The sequence below is a fragment of the Xiphias gladius genome, chromosome 7, assembly GCF_016859285.1.
Source record: "Xiphias gladius isolate SHS-SW01 ecotype Sanya breed wild chromosome 7, ASM1685928v1, whole genome shotgun sequence".
NCBI lineage: Eukaryota > Metazoa > Chordata > Actinopteri > Istiophoriformes > Xiphiidae > Xiphias > Xiphias gladius.
In genome coordinates this window covers 11,110,026-11,129,440 of record NC_053406.1, presented here as the reverse complement: position 1 = coordinate 11,129,440, position 19,415 = coordinate 11,110,026, and the positions used below count along the sequence as shown (strand labels likewise).

At 40.7% G+C, this 19,415-nt stretch overlaps 2 protein-coding genes across 2 annotated transcripts in view; one reads left to right on the top strand and one right to left on the bottom strand.

The window, feature by feature from the left end:
• The window catches only part of megf6 (multiple EGF like domains 6), a 56,978-nt gene that overhangs the window by 22,217 nt on the left and 15,346 nt on the right, over positions 1-19,415 (top strand). Inside the window, exons 6-22 of the mRNA XM_040131242.1 lie at positions 1,990-2,112; positions 3,824-3,949; positions 4,463-4,585; positions 5,505-5,627; positions 6,189-6,326; positions 6,497-6,619; positions 7,121-7,243; positions 7,388-7,618; positions 7,762-7,890; positions 10,854-10,982; positions 11,620-11,748; positions 15,929-16,063; positions 16,580-16,714; positions 17,881-18,006; positions 18,335-18,466; positions 18,758-18,886; positions 19,065-19,196. Of these exons, the coding sequence (XP_039987176.1) occupies positions 1,990-2,112; positions 3,824-3,949; positions 4,463-4,585; positions 5,505-5,627; positions 6,189-6,326; positions 6,497-6,619; positions 7,121-7,243; positions 7,388-7,618; positions 7,762-7,890; positions 10,854-10,982; positions 11,620-11,748; positions 15,929-16,063; positions 16,580-16,714; positions 17,881-18,006; positions 18,335-18,466; positions 18,758-18,886; positions 19,065-19,196 (2,286 nt within the window). The remainder of the gene's footprint in view (positions 1-1,989; positions 2,113-3,823; positions 3,950-4,462; positions 4,586-5,504; positions 5,628-6,188; positions 6,327-6,496; positions 6,620-7,120; positions 7,244-7,387; positions 7,619-7,761; positions 7,891-10,853; positions 10,983-11,619; positions 11,749-15,928; positions 16,064-16,579; positions 16,715-17,880; positions 18,007-18,334; positions 18,467-18,757; positions 18,887-19,064; positions 19,197-19,415) is intronic.
• Positions 12,075-15,014, bottom strand: LOC120792043 (EH domain-containing protein 2-like). The gene is made up of 6 exons (XM_040131042.1): positions 14,756-15,014; positions 14,457-14,633; positions 14,039-14,136; positions 13,200-13,612; positions 12,914-13,078; positions 12,075-12,819 (listed from the first exon to the last, which is right to left on the bottom strand). The coding sequence occupies exons 1-6, from the start codon at positions 14,974-14,976 to the stop codon at positions 12,259-12,261; spliced, it is 1,635 nt and encodes a 544-aa protein (XP_039986976.1). The 5' UTR covers positions 14,977-15,014; the 3' UTR covers positions 12,075-12,258.

The window sequence follows — 19,415 nt, the reverse complement described above, 5'->3', positions numbered from 1 at the left end:
GAAAACACATATACACATTTAAATTTTTGCTGTCACACCAGAGTGCCTCAGATCCTCTTTTGTTTTTAGTAAATTCCGTTCCTGTTGTGTCCCTTCTGAGGACCACCTGCTCATTTCTTTCTGCTACCAAAGCTGCTCTCCCAAATGTTTCATCTGCTACTTTGTCTTGTTGTAGATGCTAGCTCAGCAGCTCCGCTTGAAACCTAGACAGTGTCACACGATACTATTCAGAGCTCGTGCCCCTTGACCTCCGACACCACCAAGACTCCCGCCCCTGTTGCCACACACACGACCTCACCCACCGGTGAAAAGCAGCCATTGTGTGTCCCCCACTGAAATCCTTTCACATGAGGAGACCAATAAGTATATTAACCTTGACAAACCTCCCTTTCCATCTATTGTTTCGTATGTTAGGGATCCTCTACAATAGCTGCCAATGTGTTAAAGTACAAAGTAGCCCAGAATGATATGTAGGCTCGTGAATATGTAATTCTTCAGAGGTGGTTGTGTAATGATTATTTGTTTCAATGTTCAGATGTGTCTAAATAAACTGGGCCCCCAGAACTCCTGTTATTGGACACAAGCTAATTCAGTGAGAGAACACACACACACACACACACACACACACACACACACACACACACACACACACACACATAAATGAACACACATATGCACGCAAACTGAATATTATTTCTGATATTTGCACTACTTGGGAAGTGCTTTGACCTCTGAGGAACCTAAATGATGATAGTGTTACATGCTGAAATAAACTGAAGCACATGTTCTTAAAAAAAAAAAGAAAAAAGAAAAGAAACTGCAACACTAGTTTGCCCTCCCCACACACATTTACTCTGTCATCACTGGTGTGAGCCGAAAAAGCCCCTGTGAGTCAGAGATGACAACCGGGAGGAGGTTTGGAGGATGCGTGATGTGTTGTCCAGATGGGTAGTGAGGTCTGATTGTCCTTGAATGGAGTGTTCAGGTACGCTGTCTTCTCCACATGCCTCTGTCTCTGTGGAACATGAGCTTAAAGCTGACGCGCGTGCAGACGGATGGATGCTCTGCAGAGGAACTCTTTCCTATGCAGGAAACAAATTGATTGCACGGATACTGCTGCACACCAGCGTGATAATCCATCCATCTTTTACTCCAAAGACATTAAACATGTATGCTTTTTCCTAGAGGAGGCAGAGCACAGGGTCAGTGTGGTATTACAGTATGCTTGTGAAGCGAGAGGGGATTCATTGTCCTGAAAAAGGCACATTGACACATTGGCTGCCATAGAAAGAAATGAAGAAATGTATAGAAAATGTTCAATATAAGCTTTTTGTATTTTGCTTCACTATTAATTATACAAGGGAAGTGATGATATTAAGGCTTAAACAGGACAACTGAACTGAACTGTACATCTAATGCTCTAAATTAGATGTGTAAAAAAGGTAGAACAGAGAAGAAATTTGAGATCATTTGAGGTCAAAACTATACAATTACAGCTCTTTAAATCTGTTATACTAAAAATGTGTTTTTCATTTTCTTTTGGCTCACTGCAGATGGAATGTTTAAGTAGAGAAACTCAAAGAGATTTTATAAAGGATGTAATAAATGTCTTTTTTCTAAAATGTGGCTCAATTTAAGCTTCCATTTAAGCATTATTTTCACACAGTTGACCCATATTCTCAATCTGTCATGGTTGATCAAAACTCCAATTTTTCTTTTTTTAAAGAGTACTCAAGGCAGAGGCCATTTATATGGGCTTCTAATTACACCATGTTCACGACTAGCACTCTTCCAAATTAAGTCTTTGACACAGTCAGAGGCAGACCGACGTTCCTAACAAGTCAGATCTTTAATGACCCCTGAATGTTGTACACGTTATTGTGCAGTCCTGTGGTTTGTGGCAATATTCTGTTCTGCTGATGAGTAGTTTTCTTAATGAGCATTTGTATGAGCATGGTTAAGTATATATGTATACATCTGTTTGTGCAGATGTCAATGAGTGTGAAGAGCTCAATGGAGGATGCCAGCAAACATGTGTCAACACACCGGGCTCTTATCACTGTGAGTGCAGCGAAGGCTTCCGCATGCACGCTGATGGTCGGACCTGCATTGGTAAGCAGTAAACAGGAATATTTATGCTGCATTTTTTCAGACATTAATATTGTAGGATTGTTGCAGACATTCCCTCAGTGACGCAGAGGAATAACAGATTATGTGCTGTTTGAAAAATCAGGCTTCTGTGGTTACATCTAGTGGCTCCATGAAGGAATAGTTCAACATTTTGAGAAATACGCTTTCAATCTGTGTGTTCAATATGAAACTGTAGCCAGCAGCTGGTTACCTTAGCATAGCATAAAGACTGGAAACATCTAGCCTGGCTCTGTCTGAGGTTAACATAATCCCCTTTCAACACCTCTGAAGCTCAGTAATGAATCGTTATATCTCATTTTAATCCAAACAAAAAGCGACATATATAGACAGGTGGTTACATTTCTTGGTCAAGGGCATTAACTTGCTGGAGTCTCTGCTGCAAATTGTCATTTCTTACACTTGGTTCTGGTACTGATTAAAAAAAACAAGATATATATGGACTGACAGACATGAGAGTGGTATTAATCTTCTCATCTAACTCTCAGCAAGAAAGTGAATACGAATATTTTTCAAAATACTGAACTGTTCTTTTAAACATAATTAGTAATCAAATCCAATGTATAGTATGTATTAAACATTTTTTTTAATAATTATTATTTCGTATTCTATTGTGTCTCCATGCTTTAACAAAGCAGTGCATACAACTCATCAATTGGACATCCACTATTTTTCCCTTTTTTTCACATGCTGACTTTTCAAATCTTTACAGTCCTTTGGGATAAAAAGATTATAGAATATTAATGTATTAACACAACTACCAACTTTGCCAGTGAGCATTTGAAATTTTCCCATGCGCCCTGATGTGTGAAAATGGCTAATGTCCTGCTCACATATGGAATGAACATATGGTCCCCATTTGTCCCCAGGAGGCTTGATTGACACGTAGTGGTTTGTTTGTGGCCATGTCCAGTGTGTGGGGATATATGGAAGAATATCCCCATAATCTGTATTTAGATAAATGCAATGACACTTGAAAGAACGGAAGTGCTGGGCTTCATTGATTAATCCCAGTGCCTAGTGGGAAATTCTGACATGACTTAAAGGAAAAAGTATAAGGTGTTAAAGTACTTTTTCTTATTTCAACGAGAAAAATGTAATGAGAGAAATTGTAACTTGCTGAAAATTTGTACTCCTCTGTTACTTTTAGTCTTATTTCTCTCTCTTAATACTCCCCTGTACTTGCTGTAGCTTTGTGGTAAAGGAAAAGGATGGAGGCAGAGGGATAGCTAGTTGTGTCTGTTGAAGTCATCAATGTTAAAAGTCAGCGGTTCTCTCAGTTTTACGGCCCGTCATGACTGTGTTTAGAGCACCCAGAAGGCACACGACTGATATTCATATATGGCACATCATTAAATCACAGGAGTAATGGGATGGAAAGATCATTAGAAAGTAACCTGGGGTACCCGTTGAAGCCGGCTTGAATATCATTTTCCAGTTTATAGCTTTTATCCAAGAGTTTTCCATAATTACATGCCTGCAGAGTTTGAGGTGTTAAAGCCATTTTAGGTTGCCAACAAATTCAGCTATATTTGTCATCCTTTGTGAGTTCAGATTTTAAATGCTACATAACTGGTTAAGGTTATACATCCATATATGCTGTAATTGGATACCCCGTCAGATTTGTTTTATCCTTATTTACCATATATGTATCTGTGTCTGTTTTGCCTTTAAGCTGTGACTTCTTGCTCGGTATTGAACGGTGGTTGTGAGCATAAGTGTGTGGACATGGGGAACAATCATTACAAATGTGAATGTCGAAAGAACTACCAGCTGAAGAGAGATGGGAGACACTGTGAATGTAAGTCATTTTGCCAACAGATGTTCTCAGTGTGCATCAATATGTCAGAAATCACTGTACAGTTTATGTAGCTAGAGCTCCTGATATAAGGTAGGTGCCTCTACTATTGTAAATTGGACCAAATTACAGCACAAATGAGGAACATTTGAGGCTACTGCTAGTGTGCAAGGTAGGAAAATGTAAAGAGGAAAGGAATTTGGGAAGCAGCTCTGGAAACAGTCACTGTACAGTAAAGAGCAGGAATACAGATTTCTCCTCCTGGATTTTAAGATTTATTTGTTAGTTTTACTAGGATTCTTCACATCAGATACTATAACCAGACTCACACAGTATAGGAAACCTGTAAGAAGTTGCATGTGGCTGAGTCAAATTTAGATGATAAACTGGTGTTAAAAATGAAAACTGTCCTCATAAACTAACCAGTAGGGTCACAAAGTCACCTGCTGGGTTGAACTGGCTTCAGTTTTTGTGTGTGTGTGTGTGTGTGTGTGTGTGTGTGTGTGACTGTGTCAGTGAGGGACCCCTGTGAGGAGAGGAATGGAGGCTGCGCCCAGCTGTGTCTTTCTGAAGATGGCCGGTTTCAGTGCAGCTGCCGACCTGGTTTTATACTGGCCGGAGATGCGAAGAACTGTGAAGGTGAGGAAATACACACACACACACACACACACACACACACACACACACACACACATACACACACATACATGCAGTGAAGCAGATTTATCAAACAGGCTAAACAACACTGCTACAGTTTCAGAGAATGACATTTATAATTTTTCCATAATTTACAGCATCACTAAGCCTCTTTCTGAAAGCAAAAAACCTGCAATGGTTTGAGAGGCTGATGTTGGAAACTACTCTCCCTAACATTTCTTATACTCCACCTATCCACATATGGAGGAGCAGTGAAGCCAGTGTAAGCTGAGCCCTTACAAAGCCTTCCTGCCTGAGGAAGTATTTGCGACATTGTTTTGATTTTTTTACGACCGTATGGGAGCAAAGTTTTGTAATGCTTCCTTATCAGTGTGACGGTATGTGTGTTCGGTTTATTTACCTCTGGTGTCAGAAACCCAGCTCCAAACAAAGACACTGTTAAGTTTCTCTTTATCTCAGCCTCTCAGAGCAACTGCTACCTGACCCATAAGAGCCTGACACCCTTAACATTTATCACTATGTGTGTTTGTTTGTGCATCGCTAAAACTCAGAGAAGGGCTCTGAGTTGGTTTATGAACTATTTGTGTCAATGTACATGTGTGTTTGTATCTGTTGCAGTATGAACCATAATAACCCAGGTCCTTCTTGTCTTGAGAGTAACTTGCAACTTGGTCAATAGGTGCAGGTGATTTATTTCTACTAAAAGATTTGAGGACAAGAAGACATATATCAGTTTCATGACCTCTGAAATGCTCTGAGCCTTGGATATGTCCCAATATGACACAGAGAATTATTCTTGTGTTTTGCAACTTGTAAAACAGATAAATCTTTGATATAAATTGTTTGCTATTACTTTCTTATACTCATGTTATTTTTATCTTTTATTACCTGTCTCTCGTAGACATTGATGAGTGCAGTTTAGGCCATGCCAAGTGTTCCCATGGATGTGTGAACATGCTTGGCTCCTTTAGCTGTGTGTGTCATCCAGGCTTTGAACTTGGTGCAGATGGCAAACAGTGCTACCGTAAGTAAAATCCACAAATTCCAACTACTGTTGAACTTGAAACTAGATATATGTATGCATTGCAATGCTGCAACATGATGTGAAAATACAAATGAACCAGAAGCATGAAGACGCTTATAATTAATCTTCTTGTGTTTCATCTGCCAAAGAAACGCATAACATTTTATCAGATATATTGCATGTAAGCTGCACTCTAAGTTGCAAGCATGCTTGCAATACTTCTGCAATAATTCTTTTTTTCACTAAAACATTAAGAGTTTTAAGGAAGCATAAGGGCCTCCTTAAATTAAAAAAACACCTGATAGAATACAGTATATCAAAAATGCTCATTGAAATTTAATGGCTCTCATGTTAGAGATGGTTTACCAAAGAAGAACACTTAAAAAAGTAGATGTAGATTATATCTGTGCTAAATAATAATTATTTCTCCCTCTTATCATTTGTAGCTAGTAATTACAAGACTGGGACAAACCAAAATAGTTCTCATTAGCGAGAAATGCCCCACAACATTGTCCTTATGTTTCAGCACAGTAGTTGTGGCTTTGGCCCTCTCTCCTCTAGGTATTGAGATGGAGATCGTCAACAGCTGTGAGAAGAACAACGGAGGTTGCTCTCATCATTGTGAGCACACCACCAACGGCCCCCTCTGCTCCTGCAACCATGGCTACCAGCTGGACCAAGACAGGAAGACCTGTGTAGGTAAGAATTTCGGTCTGCGGCTTCTTCTTCTTCTTATGAATCTAGTTCTCTATCTTTGTTTTTTAATTCCTTTTCCTTTTCTCTTCTTTCATTTTCATTCACTTTCTGACCCTCGACTTCTGTCCCTCATCTGTTGAAACCAACTCTGTATCACTGCGTGCCTTCCTCAGATAGTGATGAATGTGTCAGTGAGGAGTCCTGCTGTAGCCACTTCTGTAGAAACTACCCAGGCGGCTACGAGTGCAGCTGCAGAGCTGGCCACAGACTGAACCCAGACGGCTGTGGCTGTGATGGTAAGAGTATTAGATTGTTAGCAGATTACGTAGTCTGGTGCTTTTCTGTGTTGTGGCACAGCTGTGCAGGACGCAAATGCCCCAAGCACATTTACTTTTCAATGGATTGCTCAGAAGTTAAGCTTTTTCAAGCCATTTCAGAGCAGAAAAACTAAAAGCAGAACATTTTGCTCACTGAAGAGCAAACTTTGTACAATCTAGAGCAACTGCCAGGTGGGTAACACTCAAAAAATCACAATCTGCATTAGGGTATGGGAAAAAGTTCAATCAAATGAGTACTCTCAACAAAACAACAACAATCACGTTTTCATCTGGTTGGAGAAAAACTAAAAGGCCCACCTGAGCTTGACCTGCAGAGCCTGTCTGCCAGTGAACCTATGCATCACCAATAAAAACCTGTAGTGTGAAACCTGCATCCAGAGACAGTGTTTACACTTGAGCTGTGTTACTATTACCGTGTACCTCTCTAAGCTGTGTGATGTTTGTGAATTCTTCTGTTAGATATTGATGAGTGCCAAGCAGAGACCTCAGGCTGCAAACACTACTGTATCAACAACGTGGGAACATATGAGTGTTTTTGTCGACTGGGCTTCCGCTTGGATCAGGACCAGCACTCTTGCATCTGTGAGTAACATTTGTATTTTAGTTATTCCTGGCGAGCATAACTATATCTTTCTTTAATGTCATTGCAAACAGACATAAGGCAAATTGCAGTTTCAAAAGGATTCAATTTTATCATGACCCTAACCTTGTACTTTGTGTGTTTAGCTCTGTATGGCAGAGAACTGGAAGAAGAAGATGAGGAGGAGGAAGAAGAGGAGGAGCAGCTGGAGGTCCACCGAATACCAGATCTGCTATTCCGCAAGGCTCCTCAGCTCCTGCAGTACACAGCAGCCTTGCATTCCCGTTATGACAGTGAGGGTGATGATGGTGACACTGAAAAAGAATTAGAGATCCAGAGAGACCGCAGGGGAGAACTAAGGCTGGACAGCCACATAGGTAAAGTAAAAAGTGTGGGTGATGAGACTAAGATGCATGATTTGTGAGAAATCAAACAGATATTATTTCGTTACTTTAGTATTAAATCTTCAGATCAGGAAATTATGACGAGAGAGAATAACTCATTTTTAGTTCTTCTTCAGTGTGTATAGATGGCTCGTTTGGGGATGACTGCAGCGTGAGCTGTGAAGACTGTGTGAATGGAGTGTGTAGTGAAACCAGAGACCGATGTCAGTGTTCACCTGGATGGACAGGGATCGTCTGCAACAAGAGTAAGCATAGTTTACTGGACATTTTATAATCTGTGTGCCGTGTGTTACATTGTTGCATTGCAACATAAATTCAGGACAAGTGCTGCAGTGGGCCTGGCTCTACGTAACCTCGTGTTCATTCCTCAAAATGCTTGAATGTTAAATTTTTGTTAAAGTAGCCATGTACTTAAGACAGAATTTTTTCCCCCAAGGTGTCTGGTGACTCTTTAAAAGAATCAACAAGTCCTCCTGCCTTACCGACCACATAGGTCATTTGTCCCTGACCTCTGATATGACACATAGGAGTGTTTCTTGAGTTAGGGCCTGGCAGCAGGAGATATGGCACAGAAAAACTCTTAAAAATCACTACCCCAAAATGAATAACTTACCCTTATATCTTGTGACTACTATGCTACAGTAAAAGTTGGTTAGGTTGAGGCACAAAAACAACTTGGTAAGTTTTAGGGAAAGGTCATAGTTTGGGTTAACATAAGTACTAAAATAAGGTTACAGGACGCTTGTCATCATGGTTACAATAATAAATATGTGATTAAGGTTATAAAAAGATCGTGGTTAAAAGAAACAATGCTGATTGTTGGACTTAAACGGAAACGAACAGCAGTCTCCCGTGTTTAACACCATCCATCCACACCGACCTCCACCCTACACAAACTTTGTTGCTGTAGAACATCGCCTGACTTCCTCCTTTGCTCCCATCATAATTACTGCAGACACTTTAACTATGGGCCATAGTAAACTGCCTGCAAAAACGACCTATGGGGTCATTTTTTTTAAGGGAGGACATTCTCAGAAGAATAGTTTGACATTTTGGGGAAATACACTTACTTACTTTCTTTCCAAGAGTTAGATGTGAGGATTGATTTTGGAGATTTTGTAGCTTCATATTTACCATGATAGTGGTATATGAGGGTGGTGTTGATCTTCTCATCACACTTCAAGTAAGAAGCTAAATATGTGTATTTCCCGAAATGCAAAAGCTATTTCTTTAAAAGTTTAGGGACCTGAATATTTCATTTTGTAGAACGTTAAAAAAAAAAAAAAATTCTCTGGCTAAGACATGTGCATGGATGGGAGACCAAAATGAATAATTTATGCCCAGATGATATACATGACAAGTAAATAATCTTACCGGTATAGTACACACACACATACACACATACCTGGTTTTTCCCACAGGATGCATCCTCTTCTAGGTCAATTTGAGCTACCCATAGTAATGTGCTCTAGTTATAGAGAGAGATGAGATAGCTCCCAGTTTGCATCGACCCAGGGCCATGTATCAAAACCTGTCGGCTCCTCAGCGTGGGAGGCTGGATTGTTTATGGGATCCTGAACACAAGAGCACTGGGGGAATTAATCTGTCTGCTACTGGAGCGAGGCCAGGGCCCACAGCAAGAGCACAGCCTGAGGCCAAGGATGTCCACTACTGGGTTAGAAAGCAAGGCTCCATTGTTCCCATCCAGCTCCACGATTAATGGCTGTCTTTGGTCTGAACCTGAGTCAGGCTGGTAATCATAAGAAGAGAGCCACGTGGGATAAGTCCATTAGAGGCAATCTGTCACTTTTAGAAACACGCACCTGAGCAGGCAGTATTCAGATGCACACCCTGAAGGTGACATGTCTGGATATGGGTAGCATTTTCAGGTGGAGTAGATGTCCACTTTTTCTGCCTGAAGCAAAGAATTGTTACAGTAAGTAAATAACATACTGGTCTATAAAGAACAAAGACTGGTCAGAGGATGATGATGATTTTGGGCCTTTAAAAATAAAATAAATGAAATATTTTACAACTTTGTCTTACTTTACTTGATTGTTTTCACTTCACTATCTAATTTCATGAAGTTATAGCTACAAGAAAAGTAATAAATTATATTACATTCAAAGTTCATGTACTGAATGTACAGAATACATTATCATCCTGGCATTATGGTACGCTTTGCTTTAGCCCCTTCTGTACAATCCACATTTCAGTTTGAAAATCAAAAATCTCCTAAAAAAGGTTTCTGTAACTTAAATCTTAATTAACATGGCAATGTAATTAGGAAACAATGGCTTCCACTTGGATTTATCTAATCATGTACTACATAACTTTACGTGTTGCTAGTGCTTTGTACGTACACAGACCATCATCTCATTTAAAATGTTTCTATTCAATAAGCAAAATTGAATCACTGATTAACTGCTTAATTGTGGCCAAACAGAAAATCAGAGGGCGTTGGGATCATATCCTAGAGGCAACATGTCAACTTTTCATATTATTTGTGGAGCAATTATTCTGTGGTATTTAAACAGCTCTGCAGGTATTGCATGTTGCCAAAACATGCCTAAACATGCCCCAAGAAACACCCCAGAATCAGTTGTTAGGAAGCGGAATCAGTGCCCCATAACTCCACCTACTGTACTACTCTTTTACTCTGGTGGCATTTCCACATGTACCCATCACATCTGGCATGAACGATAGCACCGCTTAATCGTATGTACATAAAAATTATGTGTGTATATATTCTTAGACTAAACCCTTCCTATAAACTAAACCCTTACCTTTCTATATTCCTGGTAAAGTATTTTAAGTGTCTGATATTATTATAAAGCCCGGTACCTCCATAGATTATTTTAAACTGGTTTATCTTCCCATGGAGCGACATAAAACTGCTGTGAAGAACGTGTGACATGAAATTTAAGCAGCCATTCACTTGATGGATTGTTACACTCTAGCACATCTTAAACAGCCAGATGGTTCATGTTGTAATTGCTAACAAGGCCAGAGAGATTAAGAGTGTCAGGAGGGCACACACCATGGGGAAAGACAGGATGGAAGCTGGAAGTGTTGACTGACTCCTTACCGCCAGTGTATTGACCTTGAATGTCTCACAATTTGATCCAATTAGTTATACTGATATTAAGGTGTTAGTGCTCTTTTCCAATGCACTCCGCCTCCTCTCTCTCTCTCTCTCTCTCTCCAGCTTGTCCACAGGGGACCTTTGGGCAGTCCTGTAACAGTCTGTGCCGTTGTCAGAATGGAGGCTCGTGTGACCCTGTGACTGGGAAGTGTTTATGCCCTCCAGGGGTAGATGGCCTGCTCTGCGAGGATGGTTTGTCCACACTCTTTCATCTACAGTAACACAATTTAAGCAGACATTCACAAACACAGATGTGAATACAACAACCAGGCATTTAGTGAGTGGTTCCAAACATTTTTTTGAATGTGACCCTTTGATATGAAGGAAATTCTGCTTGTGACCCCATCATGGGCTGTGCATCTGTATTTTGTGCAGAGTTCAAATGAAGATTGATTTTTCCATCTGAGATCATTTCTTTTGAACTAATTTTAAAGACCTGAAAGGATCAAACAACAGTATTTCACAAGAAAGAAGGAAAAATTAGAGAAAAGGTAAAAAACGAGACATGATTTTTGGTTTCAGAATTTAGTTTGATCTTATTTCTTACCTTGGCAATCATCTAGGGAATCACTACATTAATCTTACAAGCCCTTTTAGGGGTCCCACCCCCAGGCTTGGGACCACTGCACGATGGTATCCTTTGAATTTGTCTTTAAATCTTTTAAAGGTGTCGTTTTACAAATTGATTCGGTGTCCTATTTTTGACCTACCTTTTGACTTACCTGTTTTAAATTTTGGCCCTTGGTCCTATTACAGTGGACCTCATTTTACATAAACAGGCATCTTACCCAAAAGTGTAACAGTTTTCTGGCATTATTCATGTTCACAGGTTGCCCAAGAGGTTATTTTGGGAGGCACTGTAGGAGAAAGTGTAACTGCCCGAACAATGGACACTGCCATCGTCTGTATGGGGCCTGCCTGTGCTCTCCAGGATTATATGGTCGTTTTTGCCACCTGCGTGAGTACCAAACTGACCTTACCATAATATGCTCGGCATCATGGCGATGATGGTGATGATAATGGTGATGATGATGCTATCGCAAAAAATGAAATAATACCGGCTAGTCATCTTTACAAGTTTAATGCCATTAATAAAATATACATTATGAATATGTGAGAGTAAAAATAAATATATAACCTAAAGTAAAATTCCACCTGATTTAAGATGAGAATTACTGCTGTATTTTTGTCGTGCAGAGCGCAGAAATGAAATGTGAGATGAAAATATGATGTGGAAAGTCTGCAGTGATCAAAACCATCAATCGCCATCTTTATGTTTTGGTGTCATGAGGATTAACATACAAATGAATAACCCCTTCTCAGCTTCATGACCAGGCACTGTCCGCTTAGTTTTTTTTAAATATCAAACTGCTTTTACCAGATAAGTTTATATTTAAAAAAATTATTTGCAAAATTGACATATAATGAAGACATATCCTCAGCCTTCCATTCCCTTTTGATGCCATATTTACTTGTCGTTGTTGGCTGTACTTAGCCGTTTTGATGGTGGCACCAGGTGAGAAGGCAGCTCTCGGGGAAGCCAGTGGCCCTCCAGTTTTCCCTCAATAAGGTGGACTGCTAAAGCAAACTCCTCATTGTCCAACATGCCATCTCCATCTACATCGGACAGCCTCCAGATATGAGCAAGCACAGAGTTCGGCAGAAGTGTGGTCGTCATCCACTCTTTGACTTTGGTGCCGCTCAGTTTGCCCTCATTTGGACTGAGGTTGTAGAAAATCTCATCGTATTTCGGCTTGTATTTCTCCACTACCCACGCATCAAAATCTCCTTCACTGCTCTCATCATCTCTGGGGAGTTCCTTGAAAGGATCTCTCTTGTAATGCTCATGCCTGAATGTTCCCAAAAAATCACCGTCCAGCACACCAGGGAGGGATTTCTTACTCAGTTCTTGTTGTTGAAGTAAAGGCACCAGGTTTGCTATGTCGGTGGTCAGGAGTTTATCCAAGGAAGCCATTAGACTTGGTTTCAGTGTCTTGAACTTTGAGAAATCTTGACCCAGAAGTTTCTCCTGGGGATGCAATTACATGTAAGGCTCACAGAACACATTTAGGTAAATAAATTCTAAAATTATGGTATAAGGCAATTGAAAAGTAGTGTTCGACCTGCATCTTGGTGCAGTCAGGGAAGTCACCAGCAGGGACTCGATGCTGTTGCTGGATCTTGGTGAAAATTACTGGAAGCTGGTAAATCAGATTGTGTTTCTTGCTTTCTTTGCAAAAAAGGGTTGGCATCTCCTGCTTAAGATAGCTGACAATGTGTGCGTGAGCCTAGGAAGGGAACAAAGCCCAAATGAGACACAAGATCGCCATAACTGCATAACTGCAGCTGGTTTTGTAAATATTTACCTAAAGTATGGGTTACATTTAACTATATGAGATGATCTCTTACCCTTACTGAGCGTGCCCTCCTCACCAGGTCATTCAGCTTGCGCACTGCAGCATTGCGTGGCAGGTTCCGTATGTCAGCCAGAAGATCCTCCTCCTCCAGCTCTATCAGCTGGTAGTGGTCACACATCTGCCTTGGCTCTGACCAGAAAGATCCGATGTAAACCCGCAGGATCTCGGGCGTTTGAAACACCTTCCCCAGCGACCACATGAGGGCACCGTAGACTCTCATGAGCTGCTGTGAGTCCACCCTGTCAGCCTTGTTGAGAACCACACGCAACTTGTCCTCATAGCCACTCAGAGCCCCAAAGGCCCGAGTGAGCTCATCAGAGAACTCCAGTTTATGTGCATCAAACAGCAGGATGATTCGATCCACGCGCTCTGCGAACCAGCGCAGCACTGCTGGGAAGTCATAGCCTGGGGATAGGGAACAAAAACACAGGGTTTTCATTAACACTGTCTATAATGGGGCAAGCGTCTGTGCCTAAAGTTGTAGAGGAACATGTAACATATCCCAGTGGCCATTTCAGTTACACCCATAGATTAATGTGTCCATAAAACAAAGCTAAGACTGCTCAGCTACTTACTGCTTGTCTCCTCCCAACTTCCCTGTCATATTACATTCATCTGCTGTGCTTCTGACTTCAAGTGTTAGAATTATGTTGGGCTGAATGCTTTTATTTTATTACATCTATTATGACCCTCCCCTTGCCAGGAATTTAAATCCTCTTGACAGCAACAATACTGTCCAACTTTAACTGTCTAAAACTGAATATATGGTAGTAAAGACCCATTAATTCTTGCTGACACTGAAAAGGAAATTAGAAAGGTATTTTACGTCACCTCGACTCAGTTTTCTTTTAGAAGCAGTTAAGATGCCCGGTGTGTCAATAATGCTGATACTTTCAAGGACCTGATTTGGCATCTGAACACACTGAAACCTGCATTGAAAAAAAATATGCATTCAACTTAATGCACGATTCTTTACTTGAATAAAGCAATATTGGCAAAGCGTCACTAAGTTTGTATCAGCACTTCTATGATTATGAATGAAGAACACAGGCGGGAAGTTTTGAATATTTCTGAAGAAAAGCAAGATAAAAGAAAGGAATCAAAGAAAGAATTTGAATCAGATAGTAACTTCTGGAAGATACAACATGCTACATACAAATATTTTAAAATTCTCAGTATTTCTCTTTCCCTCTCTCTCTCTTTCCCATCATCTCTCTAAGCCTTTCTCCTTTTTTGTCTGTTTAGTCACCTGTTCAGAAAAGAATTTCCGAAGGGGTCGAGGTTGCGAAAGGGCTTTTTTGGATCTACTGTGAGGGCATTCCCAGGGATGATTCCTTCCGCCTCTCCATACATGAGGGCACTGAAGCAGTCAGTGGTTGGCTCTGGCCCAACTCTGCTACCAGGAAAATCTTGGTCTATGAGATACCTGCAGACACACACAGTGATAACCACAACCTTCCCCTCTTTCCTCCAACAGTATTTAACACATGCACACATGAGGTGTGCATGTTTTTAACATGCATGAAGTGCAGAAGACAAGAATCTTACCTGATAAAAGTTGTCTTTCCTGTTGAGTACTGACCCATCACCAGCATCATTGGTTTGTTTTCAAAGTCTGCATCCTCATAGCTCGGAGAGTAAAAGTGATGGAAAGAATAGTATTTCTCTATCGGCAGCAGCCTCTTATAATAAAGATTCTTCAGCTCCTCTGTCACCAGATTGACATCCCCCAGTGTTTCAGGGTTGCTCCCAAGCCTCCGCGTGGACATGGCGATGAATTTTTGCTCTTGATGTCTCAGTGTGGAAGCTGCTCACCCTTCTAAGACCAAACTGAATGATGGAAGAATGTGCACAAGGAATATTATCAGATTCTAACAGCTGTCTGCTCCATCCTGCAGCGGGACATTGAGAGGGTGGAGAGGGTGTAACCAGAGCCTGCAGCTGCACCTAACATAAAGCCAATGTTGAGAGGGATAGGGTGGAGTGGAGTTCAGTTTTTGTTACTGAATAGGGACAATCTTGGCAAAATTCATGCAGATTGATTGTTCTAACACTGGCGGGATGTGGCAGTGTTTAAGTTTTAAAAGTCTTACATTCAACACTCTACATCTATTTATTCAGTGCGTCTGTTTATGCAACATAGTTTGCAGAAAAATACCAACAACAGTGGCCACAAAGTCATTATTTTTAGAACGGAAACTCTGTGGGAAAGCACTAGCACAAGTAGTCAGCCTGGTCTCAAATGAGATTTGTAATTACACTAAAGTGAGGATGAATGATGCACCACAATTTTGCATGAAGTTCTATAAATGAAGTGAAACAGGAGGCAGTGGTCACACTTAAACTAGCAGAAGTCGGACATTGTGATAACATGTTGGTTAGGTGTGTTTGCTTACTAAAATGTAATCTGATAGTAGAGCAGGTTTCATTTCAGCTTTTTTTTTTTTAAATTAACAATGTCAATCTTAACTTTAACCAGCAAACATGTATTTTCTTTGTGTAGATTTAAAAAACTTTCATGAAGTTACTTTAGTGCCGTAATACTGTAGGTTGTGCAGCTTGCTATTCATAGCTATATACTTAAAGTGTAAATCATATGCATATGTTGTTTTCGTACAATGTCATACAAACATGAGAACATGTTGAAGTCATTCATCGTTTTACGTCAACCTAACTCATGGTTTTTGTCTGTTTTTTCGACTGAACCCGCCTGCTCCTCAGCTTGTCCCAGGTGGACGCACGGTGCGGGCTGCTCCAAGGAATGCGACTGTGTTCAAGAACATTCCTCTGGCTGTGACCCCAAAACAGGGAGCTGTTTCTGTAAGGCTGCATACCATGGCCCACAGTGTGAGAAAGGTACAAGCACTTCACAGAGCACCGTCTCATTCATTCAGGGACAGCTCCAGCGTCCAAGATCCCAGGAATGAGGTGGTTAAAATTTGTGTTGAGTTACATTTTGTCCACACAGTAAACATATTCAGGTCAACTGCCTAACTTGCACTTTTCAAAAAGAAATTTATTTAGTCGACATGTTACTGTACTGTCCATTTCACAGTTTCAAACAATATAAAGATCCAAGTTAATTTCCTCCCTTTAATGTCAGTAGCTGAGCGCGAATAAACTTGGAGGCATGTTGTTTCCTTGCAATGCAGCTTTGATGTAATTGTCTATATTAGAGAAGCAGCTTAAGAAGTTGCTGTGCTCTGAGAAACCAACCTGCCGTGATCACAGAGTCAGGTCAACCTCTGGTTAAGATTTGAGTAACCAAAGTGACTGGCTAACATACGTAGCTTAACACAATGTTGGGTTTGAGATTGTCCATCACAATAATCTTCCCTTGTTCTCTGAATGTGTTTCTATTTCCCAATGCAGAATGTGATCCTGGCTTCTTCGGTGCAGGCTGTGAGCAGCCATGTGACTGTCCAGGTGGAGGCTTATGTGACCCCAGGACTGGAGAGTGCAGCCAGCGATGTCCTGCAGGATTTCATGGAGATAGATGTCAGCTCGGTGAGACAAAAAGCTGCTTTACTTCAATTTAAATAACATTGTGCACCAAACTATAAAAGTGCTACGGTACAAGTTTTTGTGACGTCCAAATCAATGTATGAAAAGAAATGTAAGTGTGAAGCGCACAGTCAAATCTCAGTTATGCTTTGGTGTTTCTTTCAAACATCTGGCATACACCCATAAGTTCCTATGTTGCTTTTCAAATGTTTCAGATACATGTTGATGTGCAGTTTGAGGTCCTCCACAAAGCACGACTCCACAGCGCTCTCTTGTGGTTGTAAAGTAGAGGATCGTTGTGAATGCACTTAACAAAAGCATGTGAGCAGATATGTGAAATGCGTGGGCGTGCATACTGACACATGTGTCTACATGTGTGGTTATTGTTTGCATGTTTCATGCTTGCGCAAATGTGTGCCCTCTCTGATAAACTGTTTGACGCTGACAACACAAATTGTTATAAATGAGTTCCTGCATTTCTAAACCTCTGTCACAATCTTTTTCAGTTCGCATAACGGCTATAAATCCTCCTTTATTCTGCCTTCCATCTATTCATTCACTGCTACCTTTGATGGATTGAGTGGAATTAGTAGGTGGGATAAACAAGACTTTCTCTTGAATTCACCTGGTCAGTGCAGGTGTTCCTGTTATTACAAACTGTACAACCAAAAATATGAGTGTTCTTCCAAAGCAGGGTGTCCTGTTGCTGTTTACTCTGCCGGTCGATGGAAAGCGATACTGAATATTGTTCAGGAGCTTCTGGTAAAAACATGACTTTGTGTCTCCGTGGAGTGGATTAAGATAACAGAGCAGAGTTACAGTATGTCATCGCTAATGCGGTAATGCACAGAACAGGCCTAGGCTTGCTGCGTTTGTCAACACCAAATATAAAAAAAAAAGAGTGATCCATATTTTCTGGATTTTATTTAATTTAGTTGAAGGCCAGGTCATGACAGGCGTGATTTACTTCAGTTACTACTGCAGAGGCTATTGGCAGGGACTGAATAAATAAACAGAAAATGATTGAGTATTTCTAAAATTTCACTTCTGCAGTTTTCTGCCTTAACCAATTTGTGCAATGTTGTGTAATCCTGCCGTGTGTTTCTTCTTGTGTTATCTGTCGCTGTTTGTAATTTTTTTGATATCGTATTTCTATTGTGTGTTGCTAGCCTGCAAAGCTGGGAGCTATGGAGAAAACTGCCATCGGACCTGTGACTGTGGAGGAACGCCTTGTGATCCAATAAACGGACAGTGCATCTGTCCTCCTGGGAAGATAGGACTTTCCTGTCAGGAAAGTATGTTAATTTTGTTACATTGTCCTTTAATATTAGTTTTGGGGAAGTTTGAACTCACTGACATTACAAGCTTGCAGTATTATCTTTAGCCTAATGGACGACCATCGTGTCTGTGTTCTTTGTGCTTCTCTAAACCAAACCAATTAGAAACTTGTCCTTTGCTTTGAAGTTTACTTGCCCAGTAAGACATTCTTCCCCTTTCAGCGACCCATTTAATATGTTTCTCCCCCAAATTATTTAAGCTTAAATGGCTTCAGGGCTCTCCGTGGAAATGATTAACATAAGTGGCTGCTCAGTTAATCTGAAAGTCAGACTTGATGCTCCCCAGACTGCCCTGACGGATTCTGGGGGTTGAAGTGCCAGTCTTCCTGTCCTCCCTGTGAGAACAGAGGCTCCTGCAACAAGCAGAATGGAGGCTGTGACTGTAAGGCAGGCTTCACAGGAACCCTCTGCCAAAATGGTGAGTTGTAATGGATTTGAGATTCAAGAAACAAAACAGCATTTTTAATGTCGTTTTGTTGTCTTTTCAACCAATCATTCACATCTATGTCTCAATTAAAGACATTAATTACACCATAGTTGAATAATTGAATTAATCCAGATGTTATAATTTGCTTAGATTTTGATTGTGTTTAAAGCAGTCCACATAGTAAAGTTTCATTTACATCGAAGACATTCTTCACTTCCACTACCCATGTCAGTCAAAGTAGATTACTGAAGCATGTTTCCTATGGCTGTCTGTTGTGTGCAGAGTGTCCCCCGGGCTACCATGGACCAGACTGTTTGTTGCAGTGTTCATGCCACCCTGATGCCAGCTGTGACCCACAGACTGGACACTGTGTCTGCCCTCCTGGCAAAACAGGCCCTGACTGTGCAATATGTAAGAACTGTAATTATCCTTAAAAAATCACAATACAGCACTTCATTTCAGGTTTTTTTTTATTTTTTTTAATACTATGTCTTAAGAAATCACAGTATTACAGGGTTGCAAGGTACAAAAAAGTATCATTCAGTACCTTGTACATAACTTTCACTGCAATATTTGCTGACCTTCATAGCATGTGAATCTGGCTACTGGGGCCAAGGGTGCATCACTAAATGCCAGTGCCAGGACAGCTCTGTGGGCTGTGACCCCGTCACGGGTCAGTGCGTGTGTGAGAACGGCTTCACCGGAGACCACTGTGAAAAGAGTAAGTTAACATTTCACTTTCACTGGGTTTCAAAAGATAGATTTTAGTGAATGCTGCCACCGTGGGGTGATTGCAGTTATAGCATCTTTTGAGTTCATTTACAATAGTGAAAGGAATTTCACTATTGTTTGATTTTAGTACATTTTGCAATTGACCCTGGGATTTGCACTGTACTGTATAATTAGAGATTTTAATATATTATATGAACCTCCTACAGTT